This window comes from Vulpes lagopus, chromosome 11 (genome assembly GCF_018345385.1).
Source record: "Vulpes lagopus strain Blue_001 chromosome 11, ASM1834538v1, whole genome shotgun sequence".
Classification (NCBI taxonomy): Eukaryota; Metazoa; Chordata; class Mammalia; order Carnivora; family Canidae; genus Vulpes; species Vulpes lagopus.
In genome coordinates, this window is record NC_054834.1 from 49,210,940 (window position 1) to 49,225,239 (window position 14,300).

Here is a 14,300-nt window from a genome sequence, read left to right on the forward strand (position 1 = left end):
AGAAAACGGTGTAGGCTGAGGGGATCATAAACCCATTTCTGGAATCAACCTTCTGTCTGAAGACAGACTTCCAGGCACCTGGTTCATGCCCTTCCGCATGGCCTGTAGAACTTTGTTCTTCGCCCTTGTTATAGTTCTGTCACTAATTTGTCTTTCTTGCTGTGGCTCTGGCACTAGATTGTAAGTTTCACTTGGTGGAGAATTATTTTGTGTCTTTCTGAATCTGGCTCCAGACTGAGCATTTCGGAGACCCTCAACAATCTGATATCTGTGATTTGAAAGACTCTGAGCCTCTGGGCTTCAAATGTAGCTATCAGATGTCTGATCTGACTTTAGGAATAATTTTTCATGACAGTTGTGATTCCGGGTAAATTTGCCAAGGAAAGACTTTGGAATTGTTTTCTTAAGAGTTTCTTAGGAAGCAGAGCCTTTCTCCATCCACCTCCTTGGAGCCAGGTAAGAGGTGGAGGGTGTGTGTGGGGGGGAGAGGGGTAGCAAGATAACTTCAAGGTATTCTCTCAACTTGTTCACACGGTCAAGTTCAAGCAGGATATTTTTCATGTTCCTTTATTTCTTCTGCTGTAAAGCGTGTTGGAGTGTAAAGGTTGTTTCACAAAGTTAACATGGTTTTGAAGAAAGAACAGATACATGTAGAGTAACCTACACATCTACTCACACACCTGTCTATGTAGATGCCAATGGCACTGAAAGAATGAACTTGCTTATGGAGGAGGGGCTTCCTGAAATCCAAGGGAAGTCAGCACTGGGCAGAGGGGAGTAGGGGGTTTGCTGTAAAGTGAACTTCCCCTGAATCCCCTCTGGCTTACAGCTGCAGGGAGCAATGGGAAAGCAGACTGCATCTAGATGGGGCAATGGGATGATGGTGATTGTTTTGCTGCTGAAACAAAACAGTTTAGATTTTGCAGGAGCAGAAACGCCCCCTGCCCTCAAGGGACCCCAGGAGCTGTGCTCCCCTGAGGGCCTTGTCCGAGGGGCAGAGATTGCAAAGTGGGAGTTTGGTGCAGAAGTGGGGGCTTATCCAGGCTTTAGCACCAGGTTGCTTACAGCCACAATAATATATTGACTTCCAACAGGAGCCTTGGAGAAACCAGCAGTAGCTGGGAAGGATCGGCAGCTAGAGGGGAGCATGGGGAAAGACGCTAAGGGGAAATGGACCCTGTTTTCTGTAAATGAGCAAAAGAGAAAGGAGAGAGACTTCCGTGGGAATTTCTTGAGGTTAGGGTCCTAGCTTAACCTAATTTCTTAAAAATCTCTGGAATGTTTCTCAGCCTAACGAGGGTGGGCACTGTGTCCTACTTATTTCTAGAGCATCCACCTCCCCCCACTCCCCAACATATACTCTAGGGAGCTATAGAGGGGCAACATTCCCTAGAGGAATGAAGATGAATGAGCCCTATGGGACCCAGGCTCTGCTTGGAGGCCTGCCAAGCCACTCACCTGGCCCAGGTGGGGTGGGGTGGTGGATCTTCAAGGGGAGGGATGGTCCATATAGGGAATAACTTACTGCAAGTGGCAGCAGGGATAGTAGATAATTCAAATGTGGTTTAAGGAGTGGAGCCACAGACCAGACTGTGAATGCTGGAGAGATCTGGGATCCAGATGTGGGGGCAGAAGTTAGAGGGACCACAAGGTCAGACAGCACACAGGAAGAAACTACATCCTCACCTGGGTTCCTGAAGGTTCCCATTTGTGCTCACTTGTGATGGGAACCAGGCCCCCACTCCCCCGGCCTCAAGGCCACCAGTACCTTTGCACCCTGTACACCCCAGAGGACACACCACACACATGAGGCCGTGGCTCTTCAAGCTGGAACCTGAGGCCAGCTCCTTAACCTTGTAAAACCATCCTGAAGACAGGCAAGAAGACAGGAGCCAGCTGTGACCTGTACCAGCCACCAGGTGTCACTGATGCATCTGCCTTAGACTGGGAAGCCCGGCTGTGCACCGTGCAACGGGCTTCTACCCCGGGGGCTCCGCCCCTTTGAGAGCACTTTCTCAGGAACTGCTTCCGGGCTTTGGACAGGATTGGGCCACCACATTGATAGAGAACAGATGGTGGGGTGGGCTGGTGGCTCTGTACCCCTCACTATGGACACTGTGTTGCTCAGGGCATCAGGCCTCTTGTCCAGACTGGCAAGGGGACTGCAAGATCTATCTGCACCCACAGGGGCCTATCCCCAGGGCTCTGCCAACGCCTCCTCCATCAGCTGATCCCTAGTTCCTGGAGCTGTTCTTCTCCTGGACTGCTCCTTCCTGCTCTTACTCTTGAGTAGAAGAGGCTCAGCTATCCCTGTGAAGAGACTGCCAGATGCAGGTCCTCCTGACCCTCCACCGTCCTTCAGCCACTCCCTTACACTTCCTTGCTGGAGAACCCAGGCTGGTAGGGAGCCAGTGCAACGTCTGGTGCCAGTGAACAGGTCGGTGGAGCAGCAGTTTTAGAAGGTGTGATCTGTGGCTAAGGGCCCCGTTTGGGCCATAGCTGCCTATGATGGTGGAGTCTGCAGCAGGACTTTCCAACACCTCACCTCTGGGCTGCTCCTGACCACCTTCTCCTTGTTTTGACCAGGACCAAGTTCCAGATATCAGCCCATGGCCCCGACTTACCCCAGGAGTGAGAGGAGGAGAGAGAAGAAGTTGTCTTTAGACACACATCTATGCTTCTGGTGCCAGAAGTGTGGGTGTGCAGTGGGTGTCTTTGAGCTGGCTGAACCAAATCAAGCCCTTAGACGGCTTGCTCTAGAAGCTGCAGGTGCAGCAGAGTATGTGGCTAGTTCCTGCCTTGGGAAGATGGGATGAGAAAGGCAAAGCTGGCAATGAGAAAGGAAGATAAAGAACACGAATGGTGGGCACAGGCACCCGGGCCACCAGCATTCAAGTGTGGTCAGAGGAGATCTGGGTGGCAGAGTAAGGCCTAAATAACCACAGACTGCAGCAGGCGGAAGCACATCATGAGGTCCAGCGGGATGGGCGGCTTCAGGTGGTTCCCATCCAGCCGCAGGTAGCGGAGGTGTGGCACATTCTCCAGATCTGAGGAGAAGTCATGGAAGGCAACTAGGTTGTTGGGGCAGATCTGGGTCCCATTGATTTCTGTGGAGAAAGAAGGGAGAAGTCAGCAGGTAGGGTGGGTGGGGGGTTGGGACAGATGGGGCTGGAGGCAAAGATGAGGAAGGAGAAGGGGGCGGACAACTGATGATAAGAATTTGAGTTCTCTTCTCTGGAACTGGCTGACCTTGGGAATGTGCCACCGAGGTTGAGTCAAGCCTGCCCACCCCCAGGTTTACTTTACTTGTTTGTAGAATGAATTAAGTCAGAACCAATCAACCATTACTATTGGAAATTCACTCTGTGGAGTCACAGAGGAAGTAAACTGTGAGCTGGACCTTCAAAGATAGGTGGGGCCACAGCAGGGTGGAGACGTGGGGGTTGGTGTTTGCTAGAGTGACCTCCTATTTGAAGGAAGTTGTAGGGGCAGCAGAGCTCATGGTAGAACCCAGGAGTAGTAAACAGCACAGTGAGCTGTACTGGAGAGAGAAGCCGGACAGGTCAGCAGGAGCCAATTTGTGGTAGACTTTCAAATGGAAAGCGAGATTCCACTTTCTCCTTCACCTCTGGTGAGATGATGTCACATGAAATGATGTCATCTTCTGAATGAATTTCTTATTCATTCACCCCCTCAACCTTGCCTCTTTCATCAGCGTTGGGGGATCAGCATTGCTAGTGATGTTCTTCTCCTTCTTGGTCTTCTTCTTCCTCTCTGTCCATCATTGGAGTAGCAGAAAGAGCCCTGACTTACGTGGATTTTGTTCTTATGACCACTGTGACTTTTTGGACTGTCACCTTACTACCTTGACATTCAGTTCCCAAATCTGTGAAATGGTGGGAGGGGTACCTGTCCCTCACTTCAGATGAGAGAATATTGGCAAAGGCATTTTGCAGGCTGTAAAGGACAGGGAAGTTGGCAGCATTAAGGTCATTGCTGAGAACATGGTTAGCTGATCTAGGGCCAGCTCTGCCCACTCTGTCCATCAGTGACGCAGGAGACAGGTGGGGCTCAGGGGATATACACGGGGGCGGGGGGGGATTTTTCTGACTTCAGCCTTAAAAAGCTGGATGTACCCTAGCAGCCTGCCCTTCCACACACTGATAGAGACCTGCTGGCCACTGGTAACATGATTCTTAGGATTTAATTTATTTATTTGACAGTGAGAGAGAGAACACAAGCAGGTGGAGTGGCAGGCAGAGGGTGAGGAAGAAGCAGGCTCTGCACTGAGCAGGGATCCAACCCCAAAGGCAGATACCCAACCAACTGAGTCACCCAGGTGCTCTGAGTAAAGGTATTCTTTCTGCCTGGATTTTCAGCTTATCTAGCTTTTAGGGTAATACTTTCCATCAGTTTACTACCTGCAGGATAAAATTAGTTTCCCCTTTTCCAGAATTTGCTTTTTGCCAGCTTTAAAAAAAGCCTTCCCCTACTTCACGTAATTATCCCAGATGAATGAATAAGCCTGTTCTCCCATCCATTTGTTTCAAGATTGTAGAAACTCAACAATCTTCTCATTCTTTGGTTTGGAAACTGGGGATTCCTAATATTATCTTAGGGTTGCTGCCCTTTCCCCTTGGTTCCCTGCAACCCTAGAGCTGTAAATTCCTGATGTGGATGGAACCTGGTTTTTTTCAAGGACCAGATAATATTCTCTCTTGTTTTTCAAGCTTTCTGTTAATGCTTTGCTCAGAGCCAACATCATTGATCAAAGCAAAACTGGGACTTCCAGCCCTTTCTTCTGGGCTGCAATTTTTTCCCCCAAGTTCAGGATCCTATAAATGTAGTTTGGGCAAATTCTGCCTTAAATGTACTATCTTATATGATTAAATATTCCAGCCTTGCAGCTAGGTTCAGAAAGCGCCTGTACACTGGCGTGTTTCTCTGGCTGCTGCATTTGTACCAGCTGCCTATCCTGAGCTGCCTTTCTGTGTACGTCTTTTAGAGATTCTCCAAAACCTAGGCTCAGCCTTCCTCTCACAGCTGCCAGCTTGTGCAAGGGACAGGCCCAGGACATCTCAGAGTAGTGATAGTCAGAACACGTTACTGTTCTGCTTTCGTGAGAATGTCCAGGACTACATTCCATGTCCACCTGTAGATTTGGAGGGCAGAGAAGCTGGGGCTGACAAGAAGAGACAGAGGAGGAAAAGCGGTTATCCTTCAAGCATGGTATTCTGGGCACTTTATCCGTATTACCCTGTTAAATCCTCATATCAACTTTGTGACAGAAGGCATTGTTCCTGTTCTCATTTTACAGATGAGAAAACGTGGCAGAGAGGTAAAAGATCTGTTCAAGGTCACACAGATAGTAAGTGGCAAGGTCAAGGTTTGAAGTCCAGTGCCAAACTGGGTGCTATTTTGTTCTACACCCCCCACCCCGGCCCAAACTCCTAGAAAGGATTGAGACAATAAGAGCCTCCACTTCTCTGACCATGGCCCTGCCCTGCCCCCACTCACTCTCTATGCTGTTGTTGTTGAGATACAGGTGTTCCAGCTTGTTGTTGATGGCAGGCACACTGCTGATCTTGTTGTGGGACAGATGGAGCACCAGCAGGTTGGAGATGTTGAAGGAGTTCTTGGGGAGCCCCCTGTCTGACAGCCTGTTGTAGTTAAGGCGAATGAAGGCAAGGTTGGGGAAGCCCTTGAAGTATCCATTGGGGATGGTCTCAATCTTGTTGCTGTCCAGGTAGAGCTGGTGAATGGCTGCAGGCACCTTGGGTGGCATCTTTCTCAGGATGTTGTGAGCCAGGTTGAGTTGCATGAGGTTCTTGAGGCCTTGGAAGGTGTCCGGCTTGAAGACACCATCACTCAGCTTGTTGTGTTGGAGATCCAGGAGCAGCAGGCTGTCCAGTTTGCTGAAGACGCCGGGTGGGATTCTGGAGATCTGGTTCTGGCTCAGCCTCAGCTGCTCCAGGTTCCGGGGCAAGGCCGAGGGCACCTCTTCCAGCTGGTTCTTCTCCATGTAGAGGAATACTAGACTGGGTAGTTTCTCTAGTACCTTCTGGTCTATCTTGCGAATTCGGTTGTTATCTAGGTTGATCCACCTCAGGCCTGTGGCATTTTGGAAGGACTCCACTGGGAGCTCAGTTATGAAGTTGTTCTGCAGATAGAGGTAATGGATGCGGGGTGGGATGATAGGGACCTTTCGGAGGTTGCGGCTGTCACAGTAGAGGGCAGACGGGAAATCAGAGGGGCAGTAGCATTCCCGGGGGCAGTCGGGGAAGATAGAGGGAGGACCTGGTGGGAGGGGAGGGGGCAGGTCTGTAGGCTCCGGTGGCTCATAGGGCTGAGAAAAGCTGGGTGTAGGCCTGGGTCTGGGCCTGGGTCTGGGTCTGGGTCTTGGTCGTCTTGTTAGCTGGCCTTGGGCCACTGAGGCCAAGATGAGGAGAAGTGGGAGGAGCCAGCAGAGGGATGACCTCATGATCCAGGTGACACACCTGCAGGGAGGAGACACACGAAGTCATTAACCTTCTGGGCCTCCATAATTAAAGGCTCTGTCTTGGCACTAGTGTTGGCCAGGACGAGCTCCAGTGAGAGAGACCTGTGGAAGCCTCTCTTTGTCTGCCCATATCCAGGAGGTAAGAAAATAACAAGGACTTGAGGGTTTGGACCCCCAGCCTACATGCCTAGCCAGCTCTGGGAGGGTGGGACATCCTGGCAGAAGGCACATTGACTGAGAATCAGGAGCTCTGGGGCTTGCTGGAGAAAACCATTAACCTCTCTAGTGCTTGGTCTCCCCACTTGCAGCATGAACAAATCACCCCTGTTCCTAGAAGAGGGATGTTAGGATACGTGAACGATAGAGTCCTAAGTGGTACATCTGGAAGGATCCTAAGAGATCCTATGATTCAATGGTTTTCAGACTGTGCCCTGATATGTGGAGCCCCCTGAGGGAGGGAAAACAAGTGGGTGGCCCTGGGGCACCTCCAACTCACCCCTGAGCCAACCTGAGTGCCTCTGTGTTTTGTTGTTGTTGTTGTTGTTGTTTTATTTCTTTTTTGTAATTTAATTTTTATTTTTTTTAATTTATTTTTTTGGCTCTGTGTTTTTAAATTTGTCATATACAGAGGTTTGACCAAAGCATGTATTTGAAAGAAGAGCTGCATTGCTAAAAATGGTTTGAAATTCACCAATCAAGCCCAGATTCTACTGTTTACAGAAATTGAGTACTGGAGGGATGGAATGGCTTGCCAAGGCCAGGAAGCTGTTGAACACCAATCCTGGGACAAAAACCCAGGCCTCCTGCTTTCCAGAGCAGGGCTTGTGGAGGTCCTGGAAAGGAAGGAAAGAGCTGTGGACACACTTGTGTCTGGTGTCTGCCCCTGCTTACTCCTCAGCTCTGTGCTCAGCTCAGGGAAAGCTGGTCTTTGCCAGCAAGAGGCATACCAAGAATTTCTCCCCAGATGTGAAGGCTCCTGTGAAAATAAACAGGGAAGGGATCAAAAGCTGTTGGGAAATCACTTTCATTTCTTCTGACTTGGTATCACTGCCCCCATATCCATGGCAGTTGTTGGTGTTGAGACTGCCTATGAAGAAAAATTTCCTGCCTGCCTCTGTGACATAGTGGAATAGGTCACTGAAGGCTATATTGGGGTCATGCTCCCCAGTGCCTCTGGTGACTCTTCAGATAGGGTCATGTGGATTGAGTTGAATTAAGCTGGAGAAATAGCAATAGGATCAGGGCTGCAGACAGAGTGGCAGCTCCCACCAGCTTCCTCCCCTCCCACTGTCTCCTCCACATGGCCCGCCAGTCCTATGACTCTCCCCTCTGGTCTACAGCCAGGTTCTCTGTTCCCACATCACTTCCCCTAGCCTCCTTACTGCTTCCTCATGAGGTGGTGGTCTGGGGCCCAGAGAAGCAGGCTTCCTGGGATTCTCTGACCTAGAGCAGGCCACAGTGTGTCCCCAGCTGCATCTGGACCCTGGGATCCTGCCTGCCTGCCTCTGTGCCAGGCCTATCACTGTCTTTCCTTTGAGCCCACATCCACTTACACTCCTCCCTTGCATGCTTCTTTCTGGCTCTGCTCAAAGGAAGAGGATAGAGGCCTCTCACCAGCTGCTTAGTCCCCGGCCTGATGCTCCAGAGGCATTGAATGTGACAAGAAACTGGAGACAGGGCGGAGCTCAACTCCAAGGGGTAGAAGGGGGTCTCCCTGCACCTTTCATACACACACACCCTTGACACCTAGCCAGCTGCACACACACATGCGTGCACATAAGCAAACCCATGTCCACATAGTATTCTGAAGATGGGAGGAAAGGAAGGAAGAGATTGCCCTGCAGCCTCTGTTGCTTCCCTACCTCCCTCTAAGGGGGTCTCTCCCCAGGCAGGCCTCTCTGAGGGGGGGTCCACCAGGTCCATTTTCTTGGGCCTCTCATCACAAAGAAGAACTGTACAGTTAGGTTCTTGGCTTTACCTCCAGCTGAGGATCCAACAGTCCCACAAGGGCTGAAAAGTGTAGACATTCATTGTAAACTCCCATCTTGTTACCGGGCCCCACACCACTCAGGATTGGGAAACTATGAATTAGTATTTCATAAGTCCTGTAATTTTCTAGAAAATAGCACAGACATATACACTTTAAGGGGTTGTTAAAGCATTAGTATACTGAACGCAAACATTTTTAAGAGCCCCAATTTTTCCGACCCTATTTATTTGGGCATTTCTTTATTTTCTGATCACCTGGGAGCCAGAAATAAACATAAAATCTCTCAGGATATGAAGCCTTGCTTCAGGGAGGCTCCCCAGCACTGGCTGTGAGCTCCCCCATTTCCCTTCCTTGCCGTTGTCATCAAAAGCATCTGCCTAGATATTAGACCTCTAGTTAAGCAAGTAACACGTGTCTAGCACTTACAGCAAGGGTGGCTCTGTGTGGCTCACTGACGGGGCAGCTGGCCTTTGCTCCCGGGTATTTCCGGGTAGCTGGGGGCCTGGGCAGCCCTGGGGCTCACAGTCAGGAGGGCAGGCTCACAGGCTAGCCTCCTGCTCCTTCTGTCCACAGTGAGCACAAGTCTTCCTCATCCCCAGCTCCTGCACCAGACTCTTTGGGAACTCCTCTCATCTTCCCTGCCACCCTCCAACCCCAGCCCCCACGGGCCTCCTGACCCTTTTACATTCCAAACCTCCAAGACTGGCCAAGCTCCGCTCAGAACCACGAGGAGGTTTCGGAAGAAAAGTTCTCTACCCTCATTCCATGGAGAAACACTGCATCTGTTCAACTCCCCTTATCTGAGCCCCAGGGCTCAACCACTCTCTGCTGTGTGTGTATGTATGTGTGTGTGTATGTGTGTGCACACGCCAGATCCCATGCTTCTTTCTTGAGAAAATAGAGCTCATTTCTAAGGCTTTTTTCACTGGGCAACGCCTCTTCATGCTGGAGCCTGACTGTCCAGAGGGGAGGTCCTGACAGCACAGCTATTGCTCTGGCAATACTCAGCGATGCCCTAAGTCCCTGAAAGCAGAATCTGTGTGACCAAGTGGAGGTTCCTGGACTCCAAGGGGAGTCACAACTGCTCCACCCCGACCCCCTGCCACAAAGCCCAAAGTCACATTTTCTTATGCTTCCGCCTTCCAGAGCCTTCCATCCAATCATAAACTCCCTTAGGTTGGGTCATGAGTGTGTGTGATTTTTACATTTCGTATGTCTTTGCAGGCATACCTCCCCACCCCACTCTCAGCTTTCTGCTGGGTGGTGCTCACTAGCAGTCCTCAGGCTCCTGAAGACCAGCAACAACCACTAAACCTCACCCAGCTCCGTGCCTCAGCATGGGCTCTTGAGAGCTGCCGCTTCATGAGGGCAAAGCCCAACCCAATGTTCACTCACTACTTCAGAACATTTCCTATGAGAGTTCTCAGTTCAAATTTCCATTCCAAGTATTGGAGATCTGGGCTTAAATCCTGACTCTCACCCTCCATCCCAAGGCTCCTCATTTATTAAGATGAAATGAGATCACACACATGAAGGCGTGTGGTAGAGCATAAAATCTCCACAAATGGCAGGGGTTTCATTTATTCACCTATGTATTTATAAAAGAGCAGATACTCTAGGGAGACTGATTTTTAAAGTGAGACAGCCCTCATCCCTACCTAGTTCGTGAATTCACTCATTAAGGCTTGAACACCAGGACTAATGCAAGGTTGAGGCTCAGGGCAGGGCTGTGCTGAAGTTCGCATGGATTTGTCAAGTCAGTATGAGCAAGTTTAAGGCTAATTGACTTGGCATAGAGAGTCTGGGGTTGGGGTTGGGCTGGGAGTAAGTTTGGGTGTGTCTCCCGGGGTTGAAGAAAGATTATTTCACTCTATAGCTGACCCTGGAACAACATGGGTTTGAATATCATGGGTCCACTTATATGCAGATATTTTTCAATAAATATATGTACAGTCCTATAAATGTGTTTTCTTTTCCTTATGATTTTTTAAAATCACGTTTCTTTTCTGTAGCTTACCTTCTTGTAAGAATACGGTGTATAATATGTAGAGCATACAAAATATGTGGTAATTCACTGTTGATGTTATTGGTTAAGCTTCTGGCCAATGGCAGCCTATTAATAGGTTTTGGGGGAATCAACAGTTATATTGCAGATTTTTGACTGTGTTGTGAGGGTTGGCACCCCTAAGCCCTGTGCTTTTCCGAAGGTCAACTGTACTCACTGGTAGTCTTGTTCTTGTCATATTTCCTGCCTACTTGGTCACCCCTAAGCCTTCACAGCCTAACTCAGCCAGTGACCCTGTCGTGGGGAATGGGGCTGCCCCCGGCCCCAGAGGCACATCCATGGACATTAGGATGACCCTCTTTCTTTGTTCCCTTCTTTCTGTCTAAACTCAGACTTCTGAAAGCTGTCCTGCTTCCTTTGTCTCTTCCTAAAGCCCAGAAGGAGGTTGGAAGCCAGGAGAATCAGGTGGTCATTTGTTAGCCAAGGAGTTGAGACAGCCACTCTCCCCCACCAGGCTCCCTGAGCTCCTTTCAAGCGGCCCCTCATGTGGTCTTCAGCTAACAAAAGGGCTGATAAGGAGGCATGATGAATTCAACACACTATTGATGGAGCTCTCCCTTTCCTGTGGGGTGAATCAGTATAAGGGTGAGCCTGACAGGGGTGGTGGCAAGAGAGCTTTATGGTACATGCTAGACAGGGGATGAGGTTTCTCAGCCTGTCTTTGGCATCAGTTTCCTTACCTGTAAAACGGATAACAAATCTTCCCTATCCCTATATTCCTCACTCAGTTGTTGTCAGAAACAAGTGTGATAAACAACTTTAAAATGAACCACAGATTTAAAAAATCCTAAAAATAAATATAACACTATTATGGAGAGACCATCTGTCTCCCCAGTGTCTACCACAAGGCAAAGTGTAAACAGAATGAAGTTTTTCTGGCCTGAGGCCACTAGTCCAGAAGAGCACGTTTTCCATTCTGATGAACCAGGGACGAAATGGGGTGAGATGGCTGTCCTCCTCTGACAGCCTGTCTCCTCACCATATCCTTCATTCTGCCTCCATCCCTCAGTATCTCCAATCCCTGAAGAAAGTCTGGAAGAATCTGTCTGATGCCTAGAGTACTCATAGATCAGGGTTCCAACCCTGCAAGTCTTTAGTTGCTTAGCTGGAGAGCTTGGGTAAACCTACCTCTACTCAGCTCTAGTGTCCTCATCTGTAAAGCAGGCATATTAACACCTTCATATCAGATGGTTTTGAGTGCTAAATGAGTAGATGTGGTTAAAGTGAGTGCTTAGTGAATGTTAAGCTGTTGTTGACATATTTTCAAAGTAATGGGGTCTCTTTTCCTTTAACTTGGCCAGAGGGCAGCCCTGCTCTCCACTCAAAGGTAGGGATTCTTGTAGGTGGGTACTGGCTCCCCTATTTCCTCCAGCTCTTCCACACACAGAGCAGCCTCCTCCTTGTGGGGCCTGTGAGGCCACACTTGGGTCTTAGAACCAACTAGTTGGAGAGACCATAGGAGCCTCCAGCTACCTGGGAGAAGGCTCACTTTGTCTTTCCAATTCACTAACACCACCTGAAGCCTTTCTGTAGCAGGTAAGGGGATGCTTGCTCACTTCCTCAGCTGGCTCTGGAGACCCCTGTGATCCATGACTTCCCTTCCCAACCTTTTGCACCTGGCTTTTCTGCCCCCTTCTAGTCTTGACATGCTTCCCTCGCAGGCCCAATAAACGAGGCTGCCCACCAGGGAGGTGAAGGGGGAGCACAGAGCTTGGTGTTTAGTCCGACCTCTCTCTGTGCACCTCAGGACAGACAGCTATCAGGCAGGGGGAGAGGGGATATAGAGGGAATGGGGAAGAGCCCAGTCCAGTGCCCAGTGTAGGCAGATTGGCAAGTGAGAAGAAACAGAAGCTCTTTGGAGCTATCTTGGGGGAATTTTCTGGGATATGCCTGATGATGCAGTTGCTGGTGCTTGTGGGGAAAAGGTAGAGGAGGGCCCACTGGACATCTTCTCTATTCCTTCAGGTGGCTTGTTCCTACTCCAAGGACACTCTGGAATTCCCCCACCAGACAATTCTTGTCCAGGAAACCATACAGTCCTTCTGCCTAGCTCATACTGCCTTGAGTCCTGGGCTCTTCAGTCCCCACATGGGTGTCTCTCAAGCCCCTGATTCAGGTGCTCAAACCTTGGCTGACCATCAGGAGCCCCTCAAGCATTAAACAATAGATTACTGGGCTCCATCTGGAAGGAGCAGAGTGAGGGGTCCAGAAATCTATATTTTTAGTAAGTTCCCTTATCCCCCACCTTGCTCCCAGGTGATTTTGAAGATCAACCACATTTGGCGACCCAGAGCTGCCCACCCCTACCTGCCCTGGCACAGCACTCCCTCTGCTGTTGCAGAATTTAAGAAGCTGGGGAGATGATGGGGCTTTTCCCTTTCTTCCCAAAAGCCAAGTGGTTTGGACCAGGGAGGGACATTCAGAGCTAATGAGAAGATACTGTGCAGGTTAGAAAGGCGCTTTTTTTCTCCCTCCTACCCAATTAAGTTCTAAAGAATGAAAAAAACCCTTCCAGCGCTTGCTGGGTTCATCTCCTCCCTCTCAGCCTCAAATCAGGACACATGGTTTTCTTTTGGCTCTCCCATCTCAGTGGGAAGACTCACTTTCTTTTTGCTCTTCCAGCTGGGGAAGCATGTGAAAGTGTGAGAGACAAGATGGATTATGTGTGTGTGTGTGTGTGTGTGTGCGTGTGTGTGTGTGTGTCTGTCTGTCTGTCTGCTGGCAGCCAGTCTCTGTGTGCTCTAGCTCTGCTTGTCGTATGCAGTCAGAGAGTGGAGGTAAATGGACAGGACATCCTCATATCGTGTGTGTGTGTGTGTGTGTGTGTGTGTGTGTGTGTGTGTGCATGTCTTGCGAAAATGCAGCCCCTCTGTGACATGTGGGTGCCCTTGTGGCGGTGTGTGACAATACGTGAGGGGTGCAAAGAAATGGATTCTAGAGTCAGGTTTCCATAGAAACACCTGCTGTGTAGAATACTGTGCGCAGTATAACTTCCTGTGCCACAGCAAACATCTGAACCAAGAAAGTTTAATTTTTGCATCAAGCAAATACATGGGCATAGAATGAGAGAGAGAAGGTAGAGGAGGAGGGTGCAGGAGAAATGTGGAAGAGCTCATTGGGGCTCACTTGAAAGGAGAAAGGCTGGGAGGAAGGAAGGAAGGAAGGAAGGAAGGAAGGAAGGAAGGAAGGAAGGAAGGAAGGAAGGAAGGAGATGGAGACCAGATCAATAAGGTTGGTTGGACAGAGTAGGAGGAAGCCTTCTGGGGAAGGGGTCTCCCCCATCTCCCCCTGGGCTTACCTGCACACACCTGCCTCTCCTTTCAGCTGTGGGTTTAGTCCCGGGCAAGGCTCCCCCTCTTCCTCCCCCACCCTTTGGTGGGGCTGTGGCAGCAGAGAGCCGGCTAGAAGTTCTAACCTCCCAGTGGTGCCTGCGTGCTTGTATTTGCCTGGCTTTTCTTCTCCCAGATCCTAGTAGGGTGGGGAGGTTAGGTTAGGGGGAGGGACAGGCAGATTGTAGGGAGGGAGGGGAAGGAGGAGGGAAGAGGGGAGGGAGGGAGGAGGGAGGAGGGGGAGAGAGAGGGAGAGAGGGAGCTTGGGAACGGAGGAATGACAACAATAAAGTCTTTATTTGGCAGCCAAAAACTCCCAGAGACTTCGTCCACACACCATGCCCACTAACGGACTCGTTTTTTAATAACATTTCCTTCTGCTGCTTCTGTTTCTGGGGGGAGATTGTTTGACCTATG

General features: G+C 49.9%; 1 protein-coding gene across 2 annotated transcripts; it reads right to left on the reverse strand.

The window, feature by feature from the left end:
• Window positions 1-551: 551 nt before the first annotated feature.
• Window positions 552-14,027, reverse strand: LOC121471850 (proline and arginine rich end leucine rich repeat protein). Of its 2 annotated transcripts, none has more exons than XM_041722711.1 (3): window positions 13,863-14,027; window positions 5,518-6,497; window positions 552-3,107 (listed from the first exon to the last, which is right to left on the reverse strand). In XM_041722711.1, the coding sequence occupies exons 2-3, from the start codon at window positions 6,479-6,481 to the stop codon at window positions 2,932-2,934; spliced, it is 1,140 nt and encodes a 379-aa protein (XP_041578645.1). In that variant the 5' UTR covers window positions 6,482-6,497; window positions 13,863-14,027; the 3' UTR covers window positions 552-2,931. The 2 variants fall into 2 exon arrangements, with proteins under 2 accessions (XP_041578645.1, XP_041578644.1); XM_041722710.1 differs by having other exon boundaries at window positions 13,853-14,026.
• Window positions 14,028-14,300: the final 273 nt, after the last annotated feature.